General features: G+C 42.3%; 4 protein-coding genes across 5 annotated transcripts; 1 reads left to right on the top strand and 3 right to left on the bottom strand.

The window, feature by feature from the left end:
- Positions 1-849: 849 nt before the first annotated feature.
- On the bottom strand, positions 850-2,934 carry hes6 (hes family bHLH transcription factor 6). Its single transcript, XM_035171102.1, has 4 exons — positions 2,616-2,934; positions 2,445-2,531; positions 2,235-2,316; positions 850-1,714 (listed from the first exon to the last, which is right to left on the bottom strand). The coding sequence occupies exons 1-4, from the start codon at positions 2,670-2,672 to the stop codon at positions 1,308-1,310; spliced, it is 633 nt and encodes a 210-aa protein (XP_035026993.1). The 5' UTR covers positions 2,673-2,934; the 3' UTR covers positions 850-1,307.
- Positions 2,935-5,515: 2,581 nt separating this feature from the next.
- itm2cb (integral membrane protein 2Cb) lies at positions 5,516-10,543 on the top strand. 2 transcript variants are annotated; one of them, XM_035171616.2, is made up of 6 exons: positions 5,516-5,782; positions 7,744-7,881; positions 7,988-8,176; positions 8,287-8,397; positions 8,586-8,736; positions 9,346-10,543. In XM_035171616.2, the coding sequence occupies exons 1-6, from the start codon at positions 5,696-5,698 to the stop codon at positions 9,435-9,437; spliced, it is 768 nt and encodes a 255-aa protein (XP_035027507.1). In that variant the 5' UTR covers positions 5,516-5,695; the 3' UTR covers positions 9,438-10,543. The 2 variants fall into 2 exon arrangements, with proteins under 2 accessions (XP_035027507.1, XP_035027506.1); XM_035171615.2 differs by having other exon boundaries at positions 5,519-5,782; positions 7,985-8,176.
- An 898-nt stretch (positions 10,544-11,441) lies between these two features.
- Positions 11,442-15,131, bottom strand: LOC118117278 (G-protein coupled receptor 55). Its single transcript, XM_035169385.2, has 3 exons — positions 15,026-15,131; positions 13,828-14,593; positions 11,442-13,153 (listed from the first exon to the last, which is right to left on the bottom strand). The coding sequence occupies exons 2-3, from the start codon at positions 14,548-14,550 to the stop codon at positions 12,947-12,949; spliced, it is 930 nt and encodes a 309-aa protein (XP_035025276.1). The 5' UTR covers positions 14,551-14,593; positions 15,026-15,131; the 3' UTR covers positions 11,442-12,946.
- A 3,267-nt stretch (positions 15,132-18,398) lies between these two features.
- Positions 18,399-24,700, bottom strand: snorc (secondary ossification center associated regulator of chondrocyte maturation). Its single transcript, XM_035169327.2, has 3 exons — positions 24,227-24,700; positions 19,540-19,707; positions 18,399-19,451 (listed from the first exon to the last, which is right to left on the bottom strand). The coding sequence occupies exons 1-3, from the start codon at positions 24,501-24,503 to the stop codon at positions 19,342-19,344; spliced, it is 555 nt and encodes a 184-aa protein (XP_035025218.1). The 5' UTR covers positions 24,504-24,700; the 3' UTR covers positions 18,399-19,341.
- Between the last annotated feature and the right edge of the window lie 248 nt (positions 24,701-24,948).

The following is a 24,948-nucleotide window of genomic DNA, read 5'->3' on the forward strand; positions in this document are numbered from 1 at the left end:
TACTTAGTTAGTCTCTTGAAACATGTCGTGTCATGACTAATACCTCAAAGCTCATTGTATTAATCTTTTTTCTTTCTCTCTCGTCGTTTTCACCAGTTTCCTCTCACTACGGGTGTTTTAAGACCGGGGACGGTGAGAGAAACGACACTCGGCGTGAACATCACAGGAACACCACAAGAGACATTTCACTACAGACGGATTGGCTCAGGATTGCTGTCTTTTCTTATTCATTTGTAGCTGTAGGAGCTGACGGTGCAGAGGACCCACACAGGTCACGTCTCGGGATCCGCAGACGCAGGCTTTCAAAGTGTCTCTGTGAATTAGCATGGCTTTTTTGCCCCCCCTTCTCCAGCTAGTATAAGGTTGTACACACATTCTTCTATATATATATATATATATATATATATAGATATATATAAAAAATTAGAAAAAAAGAGCCAATTAGTCATAAGCTTAATGGTCATAGGCATAATGCTATTTGACCAAATACTACAGATTTTATTGGAAGAAAGTGGTTGTTTTGTTGCTGAAGAGCCCACAGTCATGACTGAGCAAGTTATTTGTGCTCAGTTATTTTAAAACTCGAAAAGCCAAAGTTATAAAACCCACGTGTCGAGTCCTCAACGAGGCCTATATAAGGAGCGAGTGGATGACTCATCTCGCACCTCACAAATGTCTACGATGTGCTAAGGGGTCTTGGAGAGATGCTGCACACAAATGGCCAACAGTCGCAGAGTAATAACTAATATCTTGAAAGCAGCTGCGGGTGGGTGGTTAGTGGGATCCTTTTGTGTGAAATGTGTCTCTCTTGGAAGAAGCTGCTGGATCAATGAGATTCGGAACAAATGATTTGTCAAAAAGATGTTTAATGAAAAGCAAGATGAAGTAGCCTAATAACAAACACAATAAAAAAAACCTTTAAAATATACTAAATATGAAATAATTTACACACAGCTAACAATCAATTTCTAGTGGGACAGCTATCTTCTATACAGCCCAGTCATATTCAACAAGTAAATATTTACATATGCATTTACCCCCTTCACAGAAGGCAAGGCCTATACATTTCCAAATGAAGACCCTCACCTCTACAACACATTTAATTACGTACTTTAAATACATTTTTGTATAATTGTAGTTCAAGAATAACTTTACAAAGAGCTTCTAAAATGCCCTCCATCAAGTTTCACAAATCTCCGCAGTGTTTCGTTATTTACTGAGGCCTAACTCACATCCTACCACAAACAATATAAAAAAACCCACATCTACTACACTTTGAAACATGCTGCTCCTTTTTAGAAAATGGTCTACCAGGGTCTCCACACTGACTTGGAGTAAGTTAAAGACACGTCCTGGCCGTCAGCCTCCTCTGACGAAGAGACAAGGCTTTGCTCGGAGTCTGTGTCATCCAGGTCGGAGCAGAGGTCGTCGGTGGAGGTGGTGGACGGAGCCGGAGACACCAGACAGCTCTCAGACAGGGACCAAGTGCTGTTGCTGCCGGGGGGGCAGTCCGCCAGGCCGCCGTCGGGCAGCATCAACCGGAGCTGGTCCTCATCGTTCAGGGGCATGCTCTCCAGGAGGTGGTTCAGCAGCTCCGCGGCCTCCGCCTGGTCGATCCCGGGGCAGCCGGACACGAAGGCGTGCACATCCTGCATACACTGGATGTAGCCCGCCGCAAACCGCTCGCAGGCCTCCCGGTTCACTGCATCCATCTCTGTGGAGACACAGAACATCCACCATTCAAACAAAAGTTACCATGATGCATCGGTCCATTGTTTATTTAACCAGGAAAAGTCAAGACGGCAACACAAACAAAGTAGAATTTAAACAGGTGAAAAAGACAATCAGAGTTACAACATAAAAGAGTACAAGAGTTAAGGCACAAAACAAACCAAACAAACCAAAAACATCAACATCCCAGTGATTCCATTTCTTGGTCTAATATAAGATTCAAAAGCATTAAATGGTATCTTACAAACTTCCATCTTTGTTCAAGCTCACCTGGGGTCGGAATAAGATATGAATACACCGTTACTGTTATGCATTACTTTATCAGACTAAATAACTATATTGCTCGGTGCAGGAATCATATACTACAAGTAGGCTGGATTTCAAAGTTACAGTTTTAAGTGAAATAAATAATATATTAGAAGTATGCTGAAATTAAAAGTTACCGGTTTAAGTGAAATGTGAAATTGATTTAACTTCGATTAATCCTTCAAAAAGTTGTTTACCTAGAGCCCTGTTCTTCAGGATGTTCTCCACTCGCTTCACTGTCATCTCCAGCACCTCCGCGTTCTCCATCTTTGATTGCAACTGCACCGGGAAGCAAAGACAAAACAAAGTGAGCGACACCAGCCAAACGAAACCAACACACACCAGTGGAGCTACTGGCCCAGGGAGGACCCCGCATTGTGATAGAAAACACATCCACGTTGACTTACGTCTGTTTCCGCGACGAGAACTCGGAGTTCCTGCAAACTTTCATTGATGCGAGCTCTCCTCTTCTTCTCCACCAGGGGCTTCCTCATCTGCCGGCACGGTACAAGGAGTGAGCACTTTGCTACAGTTCACACAGAGAAGTTCACTACAAAGTGTCCTCGGGGAGTCCTTACCTTCCTGTCGGACCTGCCGCAGTCATCACCGTGTGCGTTGCTGCGGACGGGGGCCATGTTGGTTGGGGAGTTTGACCCGGACGCTGCCGCACAGGAGCCCGCAGAGGACCGGAGGTGGGTGTTTAATCCAGAGAGCCGTTACTGCCCGTTGGTGGGGGACAGATGGCCGCGGGCTTGCGGGGAGTCTGGGCTCGTCAATGCGGCTCCGAGGGGGCGAGAGCCGGGTTTATACCCCCGCTCATTTACATATGAATGGCCGTGAAGGACACGCATCGAGGGCGCGCAACGCTCGTACCCGCCACTGGTCATGTTAGCTTTTGTCCCAGTGTGAAGATCCGCACGTGCACATGGAAGTCTGCTACTCATCCACAGCGGAGACACACAGGGCCCCGTTCAGAGATGGAGCTGTAGTAAAGCTCCTTTTCCCCCTTAGTCCCTTTGATTGTTCTTGCTTTTTTACAAACAAATAGACAACACATGATAGAACAATTGGAAACAATACAAAACTCCCAACAATAAAATAAACAACAACAGCAAACAGTACAAAATCCACAACATAAACAACAACAGCAAACAGTACATAATTCACAACATAAACAACAGCAGCAAACAGTACATAATTCACAACATAAACAACAACAGCAAACAGTACATAATTCACAACATAAACAACAACAGCGAACTACACAAAATTCACAACAATAACAACATAAACAACAGCAAGACGGACTGCTTGGTCCTTCATTCCCACTTTATGCACATTTGTGTCATCTGCACATCACAATATGACCTTATATTTATGTAACAACCGTTTTTCTACTTTCTAATCATCCTGCACCACTGCACTTTACTTTATAACATTTCTGTGCAAACCACTACAGTTAAAGGTGTACATTTTTAACAACTCAATATCCCTGGTGTGTGGATCAATAAAGTTGTATTTTATCTTATCTTAATCATAACAGTAATAAAAAAACAATAACAGTGTCCAAATGGGCTTTAGTTGATTTTAGCAAATTTCAAATGTAGTTTGAATAAGTAATAACACTAACATGTCAGCATTTGCCCAGATAAGACAATAATAACTTTATATATGTTGCACCTTTCAAAACAGCCATTACAAAGCACTTCACAAAGAGGACAGAATAAAAAAAGTAAAAACAAAACATCCTGGACGACAAGAAGTAGTACAATAACATTTAAAAATCAAAGACAGCTATAGTACTCTAATACAAAACCACGTGTTACAGCAGAAGATAGTCAAAAAGAGGTGTAGACAAAATAGCAAGTGAAAGTACAAAAGGGAATAAAATATAAAAAATATAGAGCTATGAAAATAATGTGGGAAGAGAGCGTAGTTGAACACAGCAAAGTGTTACTTACGCCTTTCAGAGTGCTCACCACTATGGGCCATATATCTGCCAATTCTCACATTGCATCATTAGTCAGCCAGGCCTATTTCATGCTTGATTGTGAGCCATCAGTCCTCCTATGAAGACCAGGCTAATGCCCCACTTCTGTAAGGAAGATGAGAGCTGTTTGTAAAGTACCTCACTCGCATGTGTATAAGAGTCTGATTCCAACAAGTGGCCTGAAACAGTGCTGAGGCTGGTGCGGTGGCAAAACAGACGGGTAATCCCCGCTCACTCATTTCCACTTTCAGTACCTTTGTAAGAAGCGATTTTCAGCCATTTTTATTGTTGTATCATCATCTCCAATAACATGTAATGTCCACATTCAACACACTGTGAGCTATATCTGTACTGAGTCACCCAGACAGACTGTCATGACTCTTCTCATATGGTGACGAAGGCCACGTGTGTGTATATCCCTGTGCAAATGTGCACGTGTTGTGCAACTTGCATGTGGAAGGGGAATGTGCACGAGTACATGTAGGCTGGTTTGCAGGCATTTCCACTGTTATCTTTTGGATGTGGGGCCCGAGGGAAGATGGATTTAGTTTGTGAGGGTAGTTACAGAAAAAATTAATTACTGCATTTGATCATTTAACCAGGAGAAAGATTCTTCAACAAATAAAACCCCACTTTCAAACCACAGCCAGTGACACGTTTAAGAGAATGAGTTTGAACGTCCACTTAAAGGGAGAGTTCACCCAAAAATGAAAATTCACTCAATATCTTCTCACCACTATGCCAAAGGAGGGGTGGGTGAAATTTTTGGGTCCACAAAGCACTTTTGGAGTTTCAGGGGTAAACAGTGTTGCAGCCAAATCCGATACTCGGATACAATGGAGGTAAATGGTGACGAATTCTTCAAACGTATAAAAACAACGAAATGTTGGATCTGGCTGCAGCGCTGTTTACCGCCCCTTACCCCTTTAGTGGACTCAAACACTTCACCAACCCCTCCATCGGAATAGTGGTGAGGAGATAATGAGTGAATTTTCATTTTTACCTTTAAAGTATACGCACAAAATGTCATTGCAATGCTATATCACACAGTACACACTGAAACTAAGACACCTTATTATTAGTACTGAGTTCATGAATTATTACTACCACTAGTATCAGAAGTAGTAACCTGGTGCTAACTTTATTGCAGTGCAGCAGTTATTTGAGAGTTGGAACATCCCTACATTTCCGGATGATAGTGTTGAGAACTCTGACATGGTTGAGAAAAAGGCGATGCAGTTTTAAATAAATACGGAAAGCACTACCATATCTGGCACTAGCCTTCACAATAAGAGCGTGTGATATTTCACCCGAAGTAAAACTGCCAAGAAAAAGCTAAATTCTCATTTCAGACAGCTTCAAATGAAACATGGATTTTTGTATGTTTACCCAAGAGGACACAGACCGTGTTTCGGGTTCAATTGAAGCGTGCTAACCGGATGAGGGCTCTTATTTTGACAGCGGCGAGGCGGCTTTTCCTCCAGACCCACACAGCGCTCGTTCGTCAGAGGAGACGCGCTGCTGAGGTCACTGAGTCCCGGGGGCGACGCTGCTCCGCCGCTATAAGAACCAGCCCGGCCCGGTGCAGAGGGAAGCAGCGCGGCGAACCACAAGCGAGACAAAGCAAAACAAAAGAATCAGACACTCACACTCACCGAGCAATCAAACATGGTGAAGATCACTTTCCAGACAGTGGCGGCGCAGAAGCCCGACAAAGAGACGGACGGAGACAAGATCATTGTGCCTCTGGCTCACGTGAGTTTGCACACTTTATTTAGTTTTTCCTTTATGTTGTGTGTGTTTGTGTGTCAGGACTGTGTAGCAGTCTCTGCTAGAGCTAAACTGTTTATTCTCTCCTGGGATGTTTGATTTGTATGTGCACCGACTATCACTTGATCACTTGATGTCTTTTTTATTTGTGCAAAAACACCTTAGACCTATTTTAATTTTAAACAAAAGATGCAGCTGCATACATGGAAAAGCTGTTGTTTGTTATCCTGCTTTCTCTCGGTGCAGCTTAAAAATCCCACTGTGCAGTAATATCATAATAACAAGGATTCATCTCAGCCTGGGGATGTTGACATTACGTCACCTGGTTTGCCTCTGCAAGGTGCACCCAGCAGATGTGCAGTCCTGTGTGTGCCCTCTGCACAAAGGGACACCCTCGTTTTGATGGGTTTATACAGTTTTCACATAGACAGGAAGAAGCTCATGTGTGGGAATAGCCTCAGTGTTTATCCCCCCTGTCCTTTGTTGAAACGAGAAAACAACAGAGCTGTCAGATGCCACTGCAGCAGCATTCAAGTGACGTCACGGGGTGTTATATCACGTGAATCCTGCAGGTCTCGTTGGAGAGGCCAGGGCCAATCAGAGAGAATGGTAATCCAGGATTACTGTCTGTACTGTCTGTTGTATGCAAACAAGGTCTAAAGACAGATAAGCTTTTAATTCTGTGTCTGGATTGGCATTCATGAAAAGACAGAAGTCCACGTACAAAAAATGGATCAGTTTTACTGGTTGTTACCAATTCCTCATTTACCACACAAAAACAATAGAGTAGATCTGTAATCAGTTAAAGGACCAGAGGTTTCAGAGAAACTGAGCTTCTGACACCCTGAACATAATCTGCAACATGGCCGATTCCAGGTCCTTAGTTTCAGATCAGCGATAGATAGATAGATAGATAGATAGATAGATAGATAGATTAGAGGAAGTCAGGTAACCTTTTCTACCTTTTCGTATCCTCCCCTCTGGGCTACCTCCCAGAAATTATACATAATTAGATATCTGGCACATAATGGACGCCTGCCTAAGCCTCTTCCTGTGAGTAAACATCACTTGATGATGCATCCATCACATCTGCGAACCCATTTCCTAACCTCTTACGTCCACATTAATACAACACATGATGTCAAACACTGCGTGTGTTCTGATTGGCTGCGACAGTAGAGGCCCGGCGTCAGAGCCAGTGTGTGTCGCTCTATTAATACGTCCGCCTCTGCTGAGGGACTCCCGCTCTACGTAGATGCTCCCATTTCCACTTTCTCTTTGGGTAGCTGAGAAATAACTGCAAATATGGAGCGTGGAAGTAGGCCTCTAAGAATAGACCCAGACGAACACGTGCCAGCATTTTTCGTCAGAGCCTGGCACAATCTGCTCTCCCCGCTTCCGCTCTCCATAGCAACAGTAGTAGGGAGAGGCAAGCAGATTGACTGAGAGACTGTGGGTGAGCATCTGGCATGTCTCATTCCACTCCTTCCTACGTCTAACAGATCCCCGTGCTTGACTAACAACCTGGCAACCGCCTGTCGTCAGAATTAACTCTGTTACGATTTTGGACCTTGTACAGGAAAGCGCGGCTGGACGTAAAACTCTGCTGACGCTCCATCATAGAAGAGGACATGATTCATTTCACTCTGCCAATATTTCTCCAAAATGTTCCCCAGTACAAATAGAGTTGGATGAAAAAGCGTGTGCTCCGTTGACATCATCACATTTTAACAGTGTGCTCTGGCAGCGCTTCATTAATACATCACACTTACACTAAGACATGGCACAAAAATCCGAGCCACATATTTTTCGTGGCTGTATTCTTTAGTCTTCTCTAGAATTGAAAATAACAATGATAAAAGATCCAGGTTCCTGGATAACTATCTGACTTCACATTGGTGATGCTGACCTGTCCTCTAACCAGACTTTTTTTTTTTTTTTTACAGGAGCAGCTGGTTCTTCCTGTCAGGTCCAAGAAGCCGTTTCCGACTGGCCTATGCTGCCTCACCTTCGGCCTGGTGGTTTTCATGTCAGGACTGGTGCTGGCCTCCGTCTACGTCTATCGCTACTACTTCATACCTCAGGTCAGTTCACTCTGCATCCCTCTCCTTTTTTTTTACCGACAGCCCAGGATATATATAAATAGCTGGGTACCCATACTAACTCATCACTGCCGCATCCCATTAGCAGATCCCAGAGGACAGCTTGTTCCACTGTCGGGTGGTCTACGAGGATTCGGTGTACGCTCCTCTGAGGGGCCGACAAGAGCTCGAGGAGAACGTTGGCATCTACCTTGACGACAACTATGAACAGATCAGCGTACCCGTGCCACACTTTGGAGGCAGCGATCCCGCCGATATCATCCATGATTTTCAGAGGGTAGGTTCAGGCATCTTTATGTTGTTACTGGTTTCCTCTCTTTACATTTTCTTGTTTACGTGTTTAAACATATATTAGATTTTAACCCTGTTTTTTTTTATCCGTTCCAGGGCCTCACAGCTTATCACGACATTGCTTTGGACAAATGCTACATCACCGAGCTGAACACAACCTTGGTGATGCCTCCACGTAATCTGTGGGAGCTGCTTGTCAACATGAAGGTGAGGAACTTGACCCGCTTCATTCACTGTTAGTGGTGCAGAGAGAGAGAGAGAGAGAGAGAGAGAGAGAGAGAGAGAGAGAGAGAGAGAGAGAGAGAGAGAGAGAGAGAGAGAGAGAGAGAGAGAGAGGCTCTCTTCCTCCCACAGACAGATCAATTGAGTGATTCATGTGTGTCTCTTTGCCACAGAGGGGGACGTACCTTCCTCAGACTTACATCATCCAGGAGGAGATGGTGGTGACGGGGAGGGTGAGGAGCATGAGGCAGCTGGGCCCCTTCATCCACAGACTCTGCTACGGCAAAGAAACCTACCGCCTCAAACGCCGCAACCAGCACCGACGTGAGTACACACACTCATTTCCTTTTCCTATTCTGGCGATATGAGACGCTAAATAACGAGTGCTGGTTAACTACCGCTAATTTATCACCCTCTTTCACTCCACTCGTGTGAGATGTGGACTCATGTGACGTGTGCAGGGAATCCAGCGTTCAGTTTTCGCGTGTGGGAGTGAAGTGAGAATTAGTGACCATGCAGAAAAATACCACCATGACCAAATAGGGACCTCCTTGTGAATACTTCAGTCAGTGTGAAACTGTCCTCTAACAGCCTTGCAGCCTGATTATCATGTATCTGTGTGTGTGTGTGTGTGTGTGTGGGCACAGCCTAGGAACTTCCTGCTCTGTGACTCACTCGTATTCGCCGTGGACACATCCACACACTGTGGAGGTGGTAGTGATGCGCGCGAGTGATATCTCTTTTGCTGCCGCCTTTGATTGGCGTGACAGCTTTAGAGAGGATGTAACAAACTTCCCCTATATGGATGGGATTTGAGGGAATCACTTCTGCTGATGCAAAAATGGACAATGTGGGCACGGCGGTTGTACAAGTGACATGTAGACTCAGATTCTTGGCACTGAACAGATTTTCTCCACGCTTCTTGTCTTCCAGGTATCGAGAGGCGCGAAGCAAAGAATTGCCACAGCATCCGTCACTTTGAGAATACGTTTGTGGTCGAGACAGTCATCTGCAGCAGGTTCTAAATCTGAGGCAGAAATCAGAGCCATCCAACACTGAAGGCAATTTCAAATCATACCTCTTGAATAAGTTAGTCTTTTACCTGCACTTTAAAAGCAAGTGTTTGTCCAGCAGTTTCAGTTTTAATTCCAATGTTTGTTCTATTGTCTGAACTTGGAATACTCTAACTGTTCATGTACAATGTTTAAGTCTTTTTTTTTTTATTCAGTCAGTTTAGTCTGTATATTTGACGATATAAATGTGTTTGGATATATCTGTAGCTCGTCATGTTGTGCAAAACAAGTTAATGTGTTGTCACATTGATTTAAATTATCATTTTCGACTCGTCCATTATTAGTAACCCAGTGCACTGTGGGTAAGGGTGACGATGCTGTTTGACCTGTGCACTCCTGTGAATATCTGTTTCCTGTTGTCGTTTTATTTTGTTTGAATGTCAGAAAAATGGCAAAACATACCTCATGTAGTTAATACGTTTCTTTGCTGGTTTTTATCATTAATGAATGGTGTATATAATTTTGATTGTTCCTAAGCAATATCTACTGTAAATTGACTTTTCTTCTGGATTTCATATTGCTGCATATGCATAGATTTTTATCTGAGATTGTTTTGTGAAGGTTCATTTCTTTATGGTTTGTCTCTGTATTTCCTTTGGTATCACACCGTCCTACTCCTGGGATACAAGCTTTAGACTGTAATTAGTAGCAGTGCTTTACAGAGGGACAAAAGGAACCAAAGTCTGCAGTCAGCGATCCTATGCTTCGTGTTCTATACAGGACATTTAGAGAGAATGCTTTATAGTCTAGATCACTTACTGTAGATGATTTCAAAGGCTAAAATTCTCTTCCTCCTCTTCACTTGGATTTGTACATCGTTTTCAGCTCTTGCCAGCTCCGAATCCTTCTTATTTGCCATTATTATCACCACAATTAAGATTTGTCCCAAGTTTAAAAAAATAAAAGATTTGGGTTGTCTTTCTAATGTGCATCATGGAGCAAATCAGTCTCTGTTGAGACCTATGATAAAGTGCTCACATGTCATCGACCTGGATTTCCCTGTACAGTTTTTTTCTTGTAATATCTTCCTGCTTTAAGAATAAATAATCAAACTTGAATTTTGTCTTATAAGTTTTTATCTGCAACCGACTCGTTCAAACATACACAATGTGAGGAAAGTCTGGGCGGGGGAAGGAATGACGTTTTTTCCAAAGACGGATGATTTTTTCTAAATACATCAGGGAGACCAGGCTGATGAGCCACGGAGAAATTGAACTAGTTAACAGATGTATTGTCAAAAGGCAGATTATAATCTCACCAAATCACAGTGACCACGTAACTTTATGTTCATGTGGAGCTACTCTGTTGGGGGTGGCTGTGGCTCAGGCTCAGGAGGTAGACCGTGTTGTCTTCTAACCAAAAGGTCGGCATCTCGATCCCTGAAGTGTCCTTGGGCAAGGTACTGAACCCAAAATGGCCCCTGATGGCTGATAAAGACAGTGGTGCACATGGATGCACTGTGTGAATGGATGATTTGAGTGGCCAAGACTCGATAAGTGCTATTTAATAACAAACTAGTTTCCATACAAATATATCTGAACCTTCTCTATCTTACCAAACTATGGTGTCTCGAAGAAAGTCAGTGCCCTTTCACAGCGATGTGTTTTCTGGATAATGAATTTGGATAATCTTCCTCTTACTGTCATCCTGGGTTAAAGAGAATGCAGTCTAAGTGAAATACTATAAAGCTGAATTGACAAACTAGGCCTAAACCTTTCCATAACACACATCATGAATAATAATATGAAAGGAAGTTATTGTTCATAAAGGGAAATCAAGTTTCTATTTTCCTTTGTGAACTTCCTCGCAGCTTCTTTCAGTTTTATTCAGTTCACATGCTTTCGTCTTCTGTTTTTACAGAACAGAAATCTGCAGCTTCATCGTGGTAAAGTCATTGTAAAGTCATTCAATTAAATCTAATTGTGTAAAAAAACAAAACATCACCACATCTTCCTGTCAAGCTCTGATGAATACATATTTATGTTCACATGTTTAATTTGACAGAGCCCAGAGATAAAACTGCAGCTCAAGCTGGATCACTTCAGTCTTAAAATCAAAGAAATGAAAGAAAACTGGAGCAGAGAGGAGGAAGGTGTAAAACTAAAACTATCAAGACATAAACAATGTAAGTTAACTAAAACCTGACGGTTTTCATGTTTGAGAGAATATTTTACAGATTATACTCCATCGTAAAAAAGCATTCATGTACAGTAAACACCCTGATAACCACCACAACAACATAACCTTTCAACATTAAGAAAATATGACTATTACACACGTATATTCGTGAAGCTGCATGTTTAAAATAAAAATCCTAATAAAAAGTACAAAGTGAAATGATATTTACATATTACATCTTTTGTAAGTTGAAATGTAAAAAACACACCAACCAGTCAGTTTCTACTCATAAAACTTCAGATTACTTTATGTTCAATTATTTGCCTCATCATTCAGATTGGGATTATTGATAAAGTATAATCATCCAAAATATAATTTTTAATTGAATAATTGATACAGGGCAAAATTATTTGTCATTAAGCCACCAGATTTATTCATAGATAATGATGTACATTGTGGGTACTTTAATGTAAATACTATTCTGATGCTATATTTACAGTTACTTCGTTATTTCATTAACCTGTTAAATCGGTGATAGATATTGTTATTTGCATTACAACAAAAAATGTGCTGAAGAAGAAGTCAAGAAATTATTATTTAAGTTTGATAAAAATCATTTGTTATTTTCATTTTCATTAAATTCACATCACAACTAAAATGGTGTTATTCATATACTAGATAAATGAATATGGAAATTAATATTTGCATGAATATAGAAATTAATAAAAAATTATTGAATTGCTTCGGCCTAATTTATTTACCGGTTTGAAGTTGATTTTTATGTATATCTGCATTTTATAGAGATGAGCGATAAATCTATAAATAAATCACAAATAAATTAATATTTGAACCCGTCTCTCATAAAAAGTTTGGGTATCTTTTGAACCAGATTAATCCAGATTTGATCGTCCCTGATCTTAAATCCTATATGTTTGACTTCACTTCTTGAGAAAATAAAATGACAGTGCTCTTTAATATCCTGCTGCTTTCAAGTGAATCATATCCCACGTCAGTGTGTACGACCTGATGGTTTTTTGAGACATTTCTCATGTTGTGGTATTTCTCCTTCAGGTTTCAGAGCTCTTTGAAGTTAAAGAGGTGCCAGCCTTCTTCCTGTCATTGGACCAAATCACAAAACTGATCTTTCCTTAACACGACAGCCTCAAAGTTATTCTCTGCTCTGTTTTCAATTGAGGTTGAACTCACCGGCAGCCATTTCTCCAGCCCCTTGAAACACAGGCTCTTCTTTCATTTCATTAACCTGCTAAATCTCAAGATGCCAGATCTTGTGTTAACTGGTCCTCCTGAGGACCCCATCATGTTCTAACTCAAACTGTCCTTCTTCAGACCTCTGACGTGCTGAACGTGGGTGTTCTCTGGCTGGTCATCGACCTCCTGAAGGGGTTTGTGGTGCTCCTCACCTCGTGGGCGATGAAGTAGTAGCAGAGAGCGTCCAGGCAGCAGGTGATGTTGGACAGACACATGGCTACCTGTATGAACAAGCTGATCCTGATCCGGTTGCTGCAGTCCTGAATGACTCCTTGGTGCACCTGCGATTAGTGAAGGGTGAGAGGAGCATTTAGGAAACTCTGCTCTTTACACGTATGAGGAGATGTTGTGTTTTCACCTCTGTCGGTTTTTTGTTTGTTAGCAGGATTACACCAAAAACTACTGGAAACATGAAACTTAATGGAAGGATGCGGTATGGGTCAGGGAAGAACCCATTCGAGTTTGGAGTGGATCTGGATCATGGGGAAAATCCAGGACTTTTTTTTATCACTTTCTTTAACATTGCAAGATAGGCCATAAGACTAGTGTTATACTTTTTTAACTCTCGAGTACACAAAGGATCTATGTGACTTTACTTTTATCATAAATAGTAGTCCATCATTACAAGTGCACCAACTGTGCATGTGCCCTCAGAAAATGATTCTTATTATTATGTATATTTTATATGAAACCATTCATTTGCCGAGCCAACAGTTTTAAATTAGTGAGAGAATATGGACATTTAAACATCCACAATTCCGCAAGATCTGTACAAAAACCTTATCTGCTATGATTTACGATGCGATATGATAAGATACGATGACAGGAGAAAAAGCTCCTGAACAGCTACTGAATGGGCCTTCAAATGAGATTGTTTTATCACCTTTGTTTGTTCCCTACTTTAGCTTGTTTCTCTCTTCACTTCAGAGTTCAGTTTACTTGTAGTTTCTCTCACCAGGAACTGCAGGAGGATGCCAAGGTGGCTCGGGGTGAAGGGCAACAGGAAGGCGCTGAGGCTGCTGTAGATGACCTTTACACAGCTCTTAGGGTGGGGCTGACGAGATCGCTGAAGACCCCAGATGGTCTGCACTGAACAGAAGACCACCACCAGGGCAGGCATCAGGAACCCAAACACCTGCAGGCAGATGATCACAGGGGGGCTCCAACCTTTGTTTGAAAAACTGTGGAAGCAGTGGAAGTCCGCCTGCTCGCCCTCCCTGAAGCCATGGACGGTTGGAGAGAGCACTGCCAGCACCAGCACCCAAACCCCCACGCAGGTCCCTAGAGCTGCTTTGGGCGAGCGCAGCCACTTGGCTTTCAATGGGTAACAGATAGCCACCCACCGGTCCACGGCTATACACATGATGGTGTAGATGCTGCCATATATCCCGACAAAGTACAGGCTCTCCAAGACTGAGCAGAGAGGCTGGAAGGAGGCCAGCCACATGTGGTGGGTCGCATGCATTTTGAAGGGAAGAGGGAAGAGGAGCAGCAGGTCCATGAGAGCCAAGCTGGTCATGTAGATCACAGGCTCGGTCCATTTTCGCAGAAAGAAGCAGAACACCAACAGTGCGGCGACATTTAGGATTAGACCAAAGATGAATATGGGAATGTAGATGGCCATCTCAACATATTTCATCACTTCTTCCACATCTTTAAATGAGCAGTTGCTTGTCATGGTGTCACTGCAGGAAGTTGGAGTTTGATTGTTGTGAAATTGTCTGTGAAATGACAATTTAATACAATTTGAAAGGAAGTAGCATGATCTTGAATCATTGATCTGTCAGATTAGTCACCTGCAGCCACATGCTAAAATACTTTTAAGGCTTTTTAACATCATATTAATGCAGCTGTATCTAATTTAACACTGTTAAAAACAGTCCCACGAGGATAAGAGTAAAATAATAATCTCACGTATATCTCTGAGGTATGTGGCTGTGATCTACATTATTAGAAACAGAAAACAAAATTACATCCACTGCTTGCAAATTACATACTGCAAATATATCATGCTGGCTATAGAGGTGACTCCCTGCACCTCCATTAAAATTTAAAAGTTTTAAATATTTTCTAAATATTTGCTCGTAACAAAAATTCGACACCGATGTTCACCTTGTTACCAACATTCAACTGAAAAACTTTGAAAGTCTAACCTGGTGCTGTGTAATATCAGGAATCCTGTGAAGGATATGAATATGAAGTCGCGTCTTTACCTCACGGATGCCAGACTCTCCACTGAGTGCGGAGTGTCTGGCAGAGCCTCTGCGCTAGACACACTTCTGCTTTCTCTACCTTTGTGTCATCACCACTTCCTGAGTCCTGCCACACATCATGCATGTGAACTCAGATGTGCATCACAGCCACTTGAAATCAGAGCAGAGGTAAAACTGTCCAGGCAGATTTACTGTCCATCTTATGTGCCTTTTAAAGATAATCGAATGGGCGGTCGCTGCAAGAAATGAAAAAAACAAATGTATCGAATACTCATGTATAAGATTCAGGATTTTTTTAAATTTCGTCTGTCATCAAGTATGTTTTATGAAACATTTATAATTGATGTTATCAAACCACTCCCTTTTTTTATATTTCCAATATGACACAAGACAATTATGTGTAGGAATGTTCGTGCTTGGCGGAGGTATCTGCGCGCTACTGAGTAATTTATACTTCTAAAATGAGATAATTTGCTCCTTTCCTCTTTTGAACAAAACAAACAAAGATTTTAAAAAACCTCACAAAGTCCATTCAATCAAGAATTATTGGACAAATAACTTTTAAGGTTTTACCACCACAGTATCAACTGTGGGTTCAAGTCAAGTACACCACAGCAGTGCTTTAAGCTACATGCTAACACGCTTATTAGCAGGTGCAACGTTTTCTATGTTCATAATTTTAGATTAGTGTTTTATGTAACAACAAATTACAGCAGAGGCATCAGGTATTTTGTAGTGGTGCACCGATGTATCGGCCGTATATCGGTAGCGGACGATATTCACCTCGTTTACTGCCATCGGCGTATCGGTAATAAACTTGACTTTCACCGATAACATTGGCCGATGTTCATTGGTATGTTTTCTGCAGCCTGCCAATCTGGCATCCAGATTATGGTACACTGACGCCGGGTTTACACCGGACGCTGAAGCACCGCGCAGCGCAGCGCCAAGGAAAGCCAGGCCCCTCCCATCCACCCCCCTGTTAAACCTTTGTGCGGTCACATGGGCTGCGATGCGCCGCGCCAGCAGCGACCTTCACCGATGGTTTCGGCGTGCGAGCGAAGCGATCGCCAGGAAACAGACTGAAAAATGATTTTAAACGATATAAATGACATATTTTATATGATATAAATGATCAAATATGCATCCCATACTTTGTATTCCCCTTCTGTTGTCCTGGAGTTTTAATTTTCCCAATTTTCCCAATCACATAATTAAATGTCCCCCTCTGCCCATCCACTACAGCCACACAAGCAGTCATATAGATAAAAAGAGAGAGGGGGGGCTAAAGGCTTGCTTGGGGGGGCTAAAGGCTTGCTTGGAGAATACGTCATTTACCCCCGAAACCTCCTATTGTGTTGTGTTGCACAGCAAGCTAGTAGTAGCACTGCATCTTGACTTGAATTTATATGGCATTCCCTAAGGGTTTATGCTAGTGTTTTGTAAGGCTGCATTGCAAGCAACTGTTTACAGTTGAGATGATGTCTTGAGTAGGCCTGGTGATACTGTTAAATGTTTGGCTGAATAGGTGTCTATGTCCATCCATGGCATCTAAAGTTACACTTGTCACTTTTTCTGTTTTTCATATTATTCAAGTAATAAACAAATATCGGTATCGGTATCGGCTATCGGCTAGATTGTTGTTTTAAATATCGGTATCGGTATCGGCCAAGAATTTCCATATCGGTGCATCCCTAGTATTTTGTCATAAACCAAAGTACTGCAGCATTGAAATGCAAATAGCTAAAGGCCTACTGATGACACTTGATGAAAAATGAAGGGATCCCTGTTAGCAGGTGACCGGACCTTTCTTCTAAAACCACATATATCATCTCATGCCCGAGTGCGAAGAGTGAAACCGACTGATCGACCATCTGACCAACATGTGGCGCCATGTCGCTAACATGGCAACAGAAAACCAACGAACCTTCGAAAGACTGAACACACACTAAATCTCCAGGGTAAGATGACGTACAATTGAGGAAACTGCAGTGTTGGCAAACACCACAAGTCTCTCGTGAGTGTTTCTGTTAGATTGTGGTTTATGTTTCCTCTGACTGGAATTTCCATCGAAAAACAAATGAAGTCACGCAGGTTTGAGTCTTCACTGACTGTTTACAAAAGTTAGTGTTGAAATGATCACACGGCTGTGTTCATCACTAGGTTACATTATACTTATTTGGCTGAAGCTTTTATCCAAAGCAACTTTCAATTAGTGCATTCAACATCTATGAGGGGCCATTTAGGGGTTCAGTATGTTGCCCAAGGACACTTTGGCATGCAGACAGGGAAGACTGAGGATTGAACCACCAACCTTCTGGATGAAGGACAACCACTCTACCCTCAGCCACAGCTGCCTCTTTGGTAAAAAAACAAACCAAACGTTTATCTCAAAGACAGGATAGTTCTTCTTCAAAGTATAAATGTGCTGATGAAGCCGATGACTGCTACAGTGGTTGGTTCTGTGATCAGTGATTAAGGAAATCACTCTTCCTATCCCAGAGACTGAGATCAGATGCGATTAAAGTGTTCTTTCACTTCTGTCTCAAGCTGCTGAGAGATTTTGACTGATGTGTTAATTTGGTGGTTTCCTGGTTTCGGTTGTGACAATAACATAAAAGTATTTTAAGCGTGCGAAGATGCTTCTGTCGTCTTTTTCTCAGACGCGACATTGCAAGATGTGTTAACGATAACGTTTTTTCAGCAACATTTGAATAAACCCTCTGCAGTCAGCATGTGGCACATCTGAACTGGAATAAACCAAGGGTTTGGTGTGGAATAATGTAACGTTACCAAACGAGCCTTTTCAGCAGGCAAGTAAAGTTGGTAGCCACAGCGCCACCTACTGTTGAACAGTGAGGCACAGGCCAATCTGTCCCTTGTGGATAAATGACAACCTTTTTGCACTGAAGATGACATTTTCCTCTGTGATTCCTCATGTTTTAAAACACGAGTTTGGTTGTAGTTTCTTTTGTGTAGTTATTTAAGATACATTGATCCTCTTACATTAATTTTGTTGATTTATTTGACAGGGGCGGTGCTCATTTAAGAAACATTGCATCTTTTTATTGTTATCATAGCTTTTCAAATCTATGTTATGGTATTTCATTGGCAGTATTTTTATTTTCCTGTGTTATTCTCGGCTTATAGGTCTTATAATTGTGGAGCACTTTGAACGGCACCAGCGTATTGATTGATTAACTGATTCAATAATAAAGACATTGTTATAATAATTAAGAAAACTTACATAAATATAATTTGTTGTGTTGACTCAGTGATGTCAGTGATGAGAAAAGCACACAGCAGTCACAGACATTTGGCACGTGGTTTATTGGATTCACTTTTCAGTTTTAAATCTCAAAAATAAAATAAACGAAAAACATCAGGTGGTGAAGTCACCATGGCAACATCCAGCTGTACCGCCGCGGGCTCGGAGGCGAACGAAAAAAGAAAAAAATATTTTACTAAAACAACAGAAAAAAACTACAGTCACTTGAGAGCACAACACACATTCACCCACACTGTGACTTCCTGTTTGCTCTGCAGGTAAAACAAATGACCCTGTTCACATTCAGTGAAGGAGCCTTTTAGAAAAAGTGCTCTCTTCTTATTCTGACTCAACAAATGTTTGTACATGGTTCAACACAAACTTCAAAACGTGTACATGGCTGACACCAAGGGGAATATTTCAGAAATGATATTCAGCGAAAGGTAAACTCTTTGAAAGACTAATGACCCCAGCAACACACACACACACACACACACACACACACACACACACACACACACACACACACACACACACACACACACACACACACACACACACACACACACACACACACACACACACACTTCATGTACAAAGAGAAGCAAACTCTCAAGACAAACTAAATGCTCACAAACATTAAAAGGCCTCTAGAGCATGCACGCAAAAAATAAAAATGACATGGACGAGCTACAGTTTCCACTGGAAGAGCCAGCCAGTTTCCAACATCATACCTTCAGGAACAGTTATTGAGAGTGTGTGTGTGAGTGTGTGTTTACAGGAGTAAATCTGTAAAATAGTCAGTCGAGGGACCTGCCACAATGTTCAGCATCTACAGGGAAGGGAAAGACGCAGCTCAGAGGAGAGATAGGAGGTTAAAGATTGAGATGAGAGGCAGAATACACACAAACACCCAAACGTCCATACACACACACACACACACACACACGCATACACAAACACACACACAAGATGGGACACGTTCACTCTAGGATGCGGTGAACTTCCTCAGTGTGATGACGATGAGGGCGAGGAGGACAGATGCTCCCAGGAAGACTGCTATGACGATGGCTGTGATGGCGCCCGGCCCCAGCACCCCTGCACACACACACACATGAATACACACATATAAACACATGAAAACATTTAGTGGTTGTGCTTGTTGTATGGTTTGCATCAGTTTTACCTTCCTCCTCGTCCATGGCCTGGGAGTGTGTGGCGTCCTCGTAGTCATTGGTGAAGGACTGCTCTGTCATGTCCTGGAAGGGGTCTCTGGTGGTGACGTCACTGGGTGGCTCCCCTGACATGGTGTCCTGGTTGTCCCTGGTCGTTGAGGCCGGGTCTGCGACTGTCTCTGCAGAACAAGAAGAAGAAAAAACCTCACCACTTGTACTTTTGATTAACCTGGACAAAACACTTTATCCCTGCACTGACGATGATTGGCTGTTGGGCAGTATGGACTTCCCTGTATGTTTTCCTAAGGCGATAATTTCACTGATGGAGGTGCATGACTTTGCTAATGGCGCTGCAGTGCATGGCTGTACACATGGTTCTGTCTGTAGTGACTCCAACAGCCTCGCTCTTGTCTCAGGCTAACGGCTCAGAGCGAGGCATAAGGATGTCTTTGTGGAGGATGGACATTTTGTCCGTTTGAGCTACAGGTAGCCTCTCTACGTGCGTCTCTTTTCCACATGGGTTCAACCAAGAAAATACCTCCTTCAACCCAGGTTTGGTTGACAAATCCAGTGCAGTACAAACAGCTTTAGGGGAGGCAGTGATTTGTTGAGTGTTTACAGTTTCTGTACAACTCTTTGCACTCTGGGATGGAAGGAGAACAGACGACAGACCAAATTGTCCTCCGACATTTCTCCCATCTGAGCACGAAGTTACCCTGTGACTTTTCACACCTCTGCAGGAGCCAGAAGAACAAGAGTCTCTCCTCAAAGCCACAATTCTGTCTCCTGACACGAACCTTTGGAAAATTCTCGGGTGAAACCATAGAAATACCTCTGCCACTGCGGTGGCTGTCGTTTCTCTGGTAACTAAACTTTTCGTTTGAAATCCAGAGGAACGGGGGGAAAATGTGAACTTCATCTTCCCCCTGAAATAAAACAAGCCCACCCATTCACATGCTCAGTGATTCACTTCTCCTGCCCTCGACTCTGCTCATACCAACAAAACCGTAATCCAAACATATTTACACTCTGCATATTTAATGCAACATATTTACTTTGTAGCCTCTGACGCCCTCAGTGAACTCCTTCACCCGGTCTGTGACCAAATAAGCCTCAATTAACCGTCTCAAATCAAGTAGAAAACAAGATCACTAATAAACAAGTGTGTGTGATATAATCTCAAGTCTTTGTGCTGCTGATGTATTCTGATGCTGCTGCGTTGACTCTCCGCTTCCTGTCCCGCAGTTCGCTGAAGGTCTGGAGGCCCGGGCCTGCGGCCAGCTCAGCCATCAATGAGGCCTTCAGCCCAGGGCACAAAAGGCAGCTTGTGCGGTCACGTTGGGCGGCGGGCTGCAACCAGTAGCAACCGGCCAGGCCCAAACCAGGCACCGGCCCGGGCACTGGATGTCAAACAAACATGTTTATTTAATCGTCGCTGTGTGTAAAGGGCTGTGCCTCCACGGACAGCTTGATTTAATAAGAGGGCAAAAAATAATAACACCATGTTTTCCGATGGTGTTTGTTTCCACAAGAGGGGTTTACTCAAGCTTGTAATTCGTGTTAAATGGAATTAATGTGACTGAAGCCTCTTGTGAGTGATGCAGCTCCACAGGCCTTTGATGGGAGCTCAGGTGTCCTCCTCCGTCATTACCACGACACACATACGTTCTTATGGGAATGGGTTCTAGTCTGGATTCTGTTTTAACAATGATAATTATACAAACGTGTAGTTTTTCAGAGAGCTGACTTGTTTTAGGTAGTTTAAGTTAAGTTTGGAGTAAAATGCCTAAAAACCTTTGGTTTTTCTGACCATTTTTTCATTGTTTATTCCCAAGTGACCACTTTTATCCACTACTTTTAATTTAGTTCCTTAATTTAGATGAAAAGTCAAATATTTCAACGGCTTTTGCTTTACTATTTCATTGACAGGGGCAGATCCAGGGACAGGGCCTTGGGGGGCACTGGCCCCAGCTGAATTCTGATTGGCCCCCCAAGTTTCCCTGTACTGCGAGTAGTCTTTAAAAAAAAAAAAGCTAGTCACTTATTAACAATACTAATAATAACTATGCCAATTTGTTAAAAATACAATTTTCAAAATGTTCTTAATGATGTGTAGCTTTGCTCAAAGCTATAGATTTTACAGTAAACAAGGAATGACTTCAACGTGCACTGAATCAGGAATTGTTCATGGATGTTAGACAAATAATTGGCCCCTCTGTGTAAACTGTGGCCCCCGATGCAGAAAAATCCTACATCCACCCCTGTATTTCAAACTATTCCTACCTTGTTTTCAGTTCAAAATGTTCACTTATTTGTATTAATGTGTTTGACTACTCAACACTAAAAAGCATTACACTGATTTCCTGCTGGAATGTTTATCCTAAACACATATGTTTCATTTATATCTTTATTCTATGCTTGTGCCCGTGGTTGGGAATCTTTGCACCAGACGTCAATCAAGGCCTCTCCTTCTTTGACACCACACAAGTCCAGATTCATAGAAGCCTGGCAGACGCTGAAAAACACAGACGGCCATTTATTTGTTCCTCTGACCTCTTCGGTCAGGATTTCACACCAGCCAGAGAGATGACAAAGCGCGTAGACGGGTGCGTGTGAAAAACAACCAGGCCAGGCACACAAAAAGCACGAGTTGATGCAGCCCTAACACGACATCGCTGGTGTCGCCTTCCCTCGCTTCACCCTCCGTCCACAGGTCGTGACTACATTTGCCAGAGGAGGAAACTTTTTTAGAAAGATTTTTAGAGTTGGAAAATTGGTCTTGTGACAAAATAACAGTGATGAATCCCTTTTGGGTTTTGCAGAATAAGACTGAGTCTCTCACACAGTCGGATCGGTCATTTTGAAGAAGATCCAATGTGAGTAAATGTCACACTGCTGTTGCTTAAAACTTCTTATTTGACAAATCTCAGTTTGTTTCCCCACGATGAATGACACATCGGTGCTGCATGTCACGCTGCGTCGGTCACTGGGTTGGTGGGAGTCTGATTAAACATCATGTACTGTACATGGCATATTTGTCTTGTCTTTGGAAAAATTAAAAATGTACTCAAATCATAAAAAACTCCTCTGGGATCCATCAAGATAGTTACACACGACAAATCAAAAATAAAGTTTATCCCTGAGTGTTGTGAGGCCTTAAAAATATGTGTCCTCGGCTCCGGAGGTAAATTCTTCTGCAGTGGACGTCAGCGAACTCTCCCTCATTGAAGCTCTGAGTTGAGAACGAGCTCTTGATGAGAAGCTGAGATACAATCGCACCAGATCCAGGCTCAAAAACAGCTTTTATCACAGAGCCATCACTGACTGTCTTGTTTACACTTCTGGATCGACTTGATACTGACAATTTTAAAGGTACAATACTGTTTCTACCTCATTTACTATGCAATACTTTAGGACCATGCACTATTTTATCAGCTTTTACTTTTAATGTATAAATATAATCTATATCTTTTATTTAAATGTTTCTTTGCTGCTATCACTTATCCTGTGAACGTTTCGGAGATGCACAGCACATTTCACAGTACAACGTACAATTACAATAAAGGCCTATTCTATTCTATATTAAAACCATGGCCTTTAGTGAATACTCGGATCTGACAATGCACAATGTTAATATATCGTCAACACCACTACTCAATGTATAAATCAGTAACTTATTTATATGTGTTTTTCTTCTTCTTCTCTCTAAATGTATTTTCTATTTTCCAGGTTGGAGGTTCTGTACAACTTCAGTGTTTCGGTTTCTCTTCTGGAAGCCATACATCTAAAAATAAAGTACAGAAAAACATTTCCTCTTTAGAATTGTACCGTCCACAGCAAGAAGAGGAAGAAAGGGACATTTTTCGGGAAACCAGAGCAACAATGTGTTTGTAACTATGACACAGCTTTAATCCAGCTCAACAGCTCATCTGGACCTCAGCTCGGGAGCTGCGTTGCTGTGACCTGAGATGACTTAAGAGGGTGAAGAAGAGGAACAGAGAAACGCAGATAGAAGTAAATGAAAGTAAAAGAAGGACCAGTGAGTTTGATGCCAATCTTGGGTTATCATCTCATCTTCCGCCTCACTACACCACCACCAGCACAAAAACTCTCTCTTCACATGCACAAAATAAACCCAGCTGCAGGGCTGCGGGTTTTCAGAAGGACGTCATGAAAGCAACTGAGTCATCCTGTTTGTCAAAGAGCAGCTTTCACGGCCCTCTGAGCTGCAACAACTGCATCATTTACATCAGGCTGCACACATCCAAGCCTGTGTGTGTGTGTGAGAAAGTGACACGTATACACACACACCTTTGATTTGATACCTTTACTCAACAGCTGCCTGATTATCTGCAGTTAGAACTATAAGCTCTTGGAAAATAAAAAGCTAAACCTAAACGATCCACAAATTGAAGTAAACTAAATTGAAAACTAACGCAATAATTAAAATCCATTATTTTTCCTAAGAGGTTAGAAACTTGATTCAGAAGCTCTCCACAGTTTGTAATAAAGAAAACTCTATTACATTATTGATTTTAAGAGTGACAGCGAGATTTTTTATAAAAACCAGACTGTGGCTTGGAATCATCTGTTACATGTCCCCTGTAGCACAAGCAGGCAAAGATGCACAACTGTCACCCAGACACACACAAATGAAATATTAAAACAAACCACATCAGTGAGACTCCAGAGGTTTACCTGTGTGAACGAAGGCGACCAGGAGGCCGAGGATCATCAGCAGGAACACTCTGCACATGCTGATGCTGTGAACCATGGTGGCTGTGGGGATGACTGTCCGACAGGAAAAATGAAAAGCGTCTCCGAAAACTCCTCGAGCAGTGACTTCAAACGAGTGAATCGCCCGGCAGAGGAGCAGGAGAGGAGTATAGGGGAGCGCAGGGGGGGAGGGAAGGGGTGGGACTGTAGGTGTGTGCACAGGATGGTCTGGACACTGTGGACTTTGTGAGAACATCATCGCAGGGACCACCCCTCTCCAGATTCCTCCAGCAACAGAGTTGGGTGTGAGGGGTAAACAATCAGGAGCCACCGACCTTACTGAGCAGGTTGCATCACAAAGGCCCTGCAGGATATTTTACTCCTGAAGGAAAGATCTAACGGTAGAAAGATTGACTTTCACAATGAAACTGGTGGAGGAGTACTGTCATTTTTCAGTGAGGGAAAAGCACATCTAGAGCACAAACCACCAAGGAGCAACAGTCCCGCTTATGAAACCACATTTAAATTCACTAGATTATGATTATTTGGATCCGCACCTAATCGAACACACTCATAAATATCAGTCCCATGAATGTGCCTGATTTCTTTTATCAAGATCCATGAATTATCTTTAAATGACAGAAAATCTGGAAAACTGTTAAAAAGAAAAAACTAAACCCTTGAATCGCTTAATCAAGTAGTTT

Source organism: Hippoglossus stenolepis, chromosome 11 (assembly GCF_022539355.2).
Source record: "Hippoglossus stenolepis isolate QCI-W04-F060 chromosome 11, HSTE1.2, whole genome shotgun sequence".
In the NCBI taxonomy this organism is placed as follows: domain Eukaryota; kingdom Metazoa; phylum Chordata; class Actinopteri; order Pleuronectiformes; family Pleuronectidae; genus Hippoglossus; species Hippoglossus stenolepis.

Coding starts and splice junctions, on each gene's coding strand:
- LOC118117278 (XM_035169385.2), bottom strand. CDS start 14,550: ATGACAAGCAACTGCTCATTTAAAGATGTGGAAGAAGTGATGAAATAT. Junction 13,154..13,827: donor GCATCCTCCTGCAGTTCCTG/GTGAGAGAAACT, acceptor CACTAATCGCAG/GTGCACCAAGGAGTCATTCA.
- snorc (XM_035169327.2), bottom strand. CDS start 24,503: ATGATGTTCTCACAAAGTCCACAGTGTCCAGACCATCCTGTGCACACA. Junction 19,708..24,226: donor GGTCGCCTTCGTTCACACAG/GTAAACCTCTGG, acceptor CTTGTTCTGCAG/AGACAGTCGCAGACCCGGCC. Junction 19,452..19,539: donor GGCCATGGACGAGGAGGAAG/GTAAAACTGATG, acceptor GTGTGTGTGCAG/GGGTGCTGGGGCCGGGCGCC.
- hes6 (XM_035171102.1), bottom strand. CDS start 2,672: ATGGCCCCCGTCCGCAGCAACGCACACGGTGATGACTGCGGCAGGTCC. Junction 2,317..2,444: donor TTCTCGTCGCGGAAACAGAC/GTAAGTCAACGT, acceptor TTCCCGGTGCAG/TTGCAATCAAAGATGGAGAA. Junction 1,715..2,234: donor CCTGAAGAACAGGGCTCTAG/GTAAACAACTTT, acceptor GTGTCTCCACAG/AGATGGATGCAGTGAACCGG.
- itm2cb (XM_035171615.2), top strand. CDS start 5,696: ATGGTGAAGATCACTTTCCAGACAGTGGCGGCGCAGAAGCCCGACAAA. Junction 5,783..7,743: donor TCATTGTGCCTCTGGCTCAC/GTGAGTTTGCAC, acceptor TTTTTTTTACAG/GAGCAGCTGGTTCTTCCTGT. Junction 8,177..8,286: donor TCATCCATGATTTTCAGAGG/GTAGGTTCAGGC, acceptor TATCCGTTCCAG/GGCCTCACAGCTTATCACGA.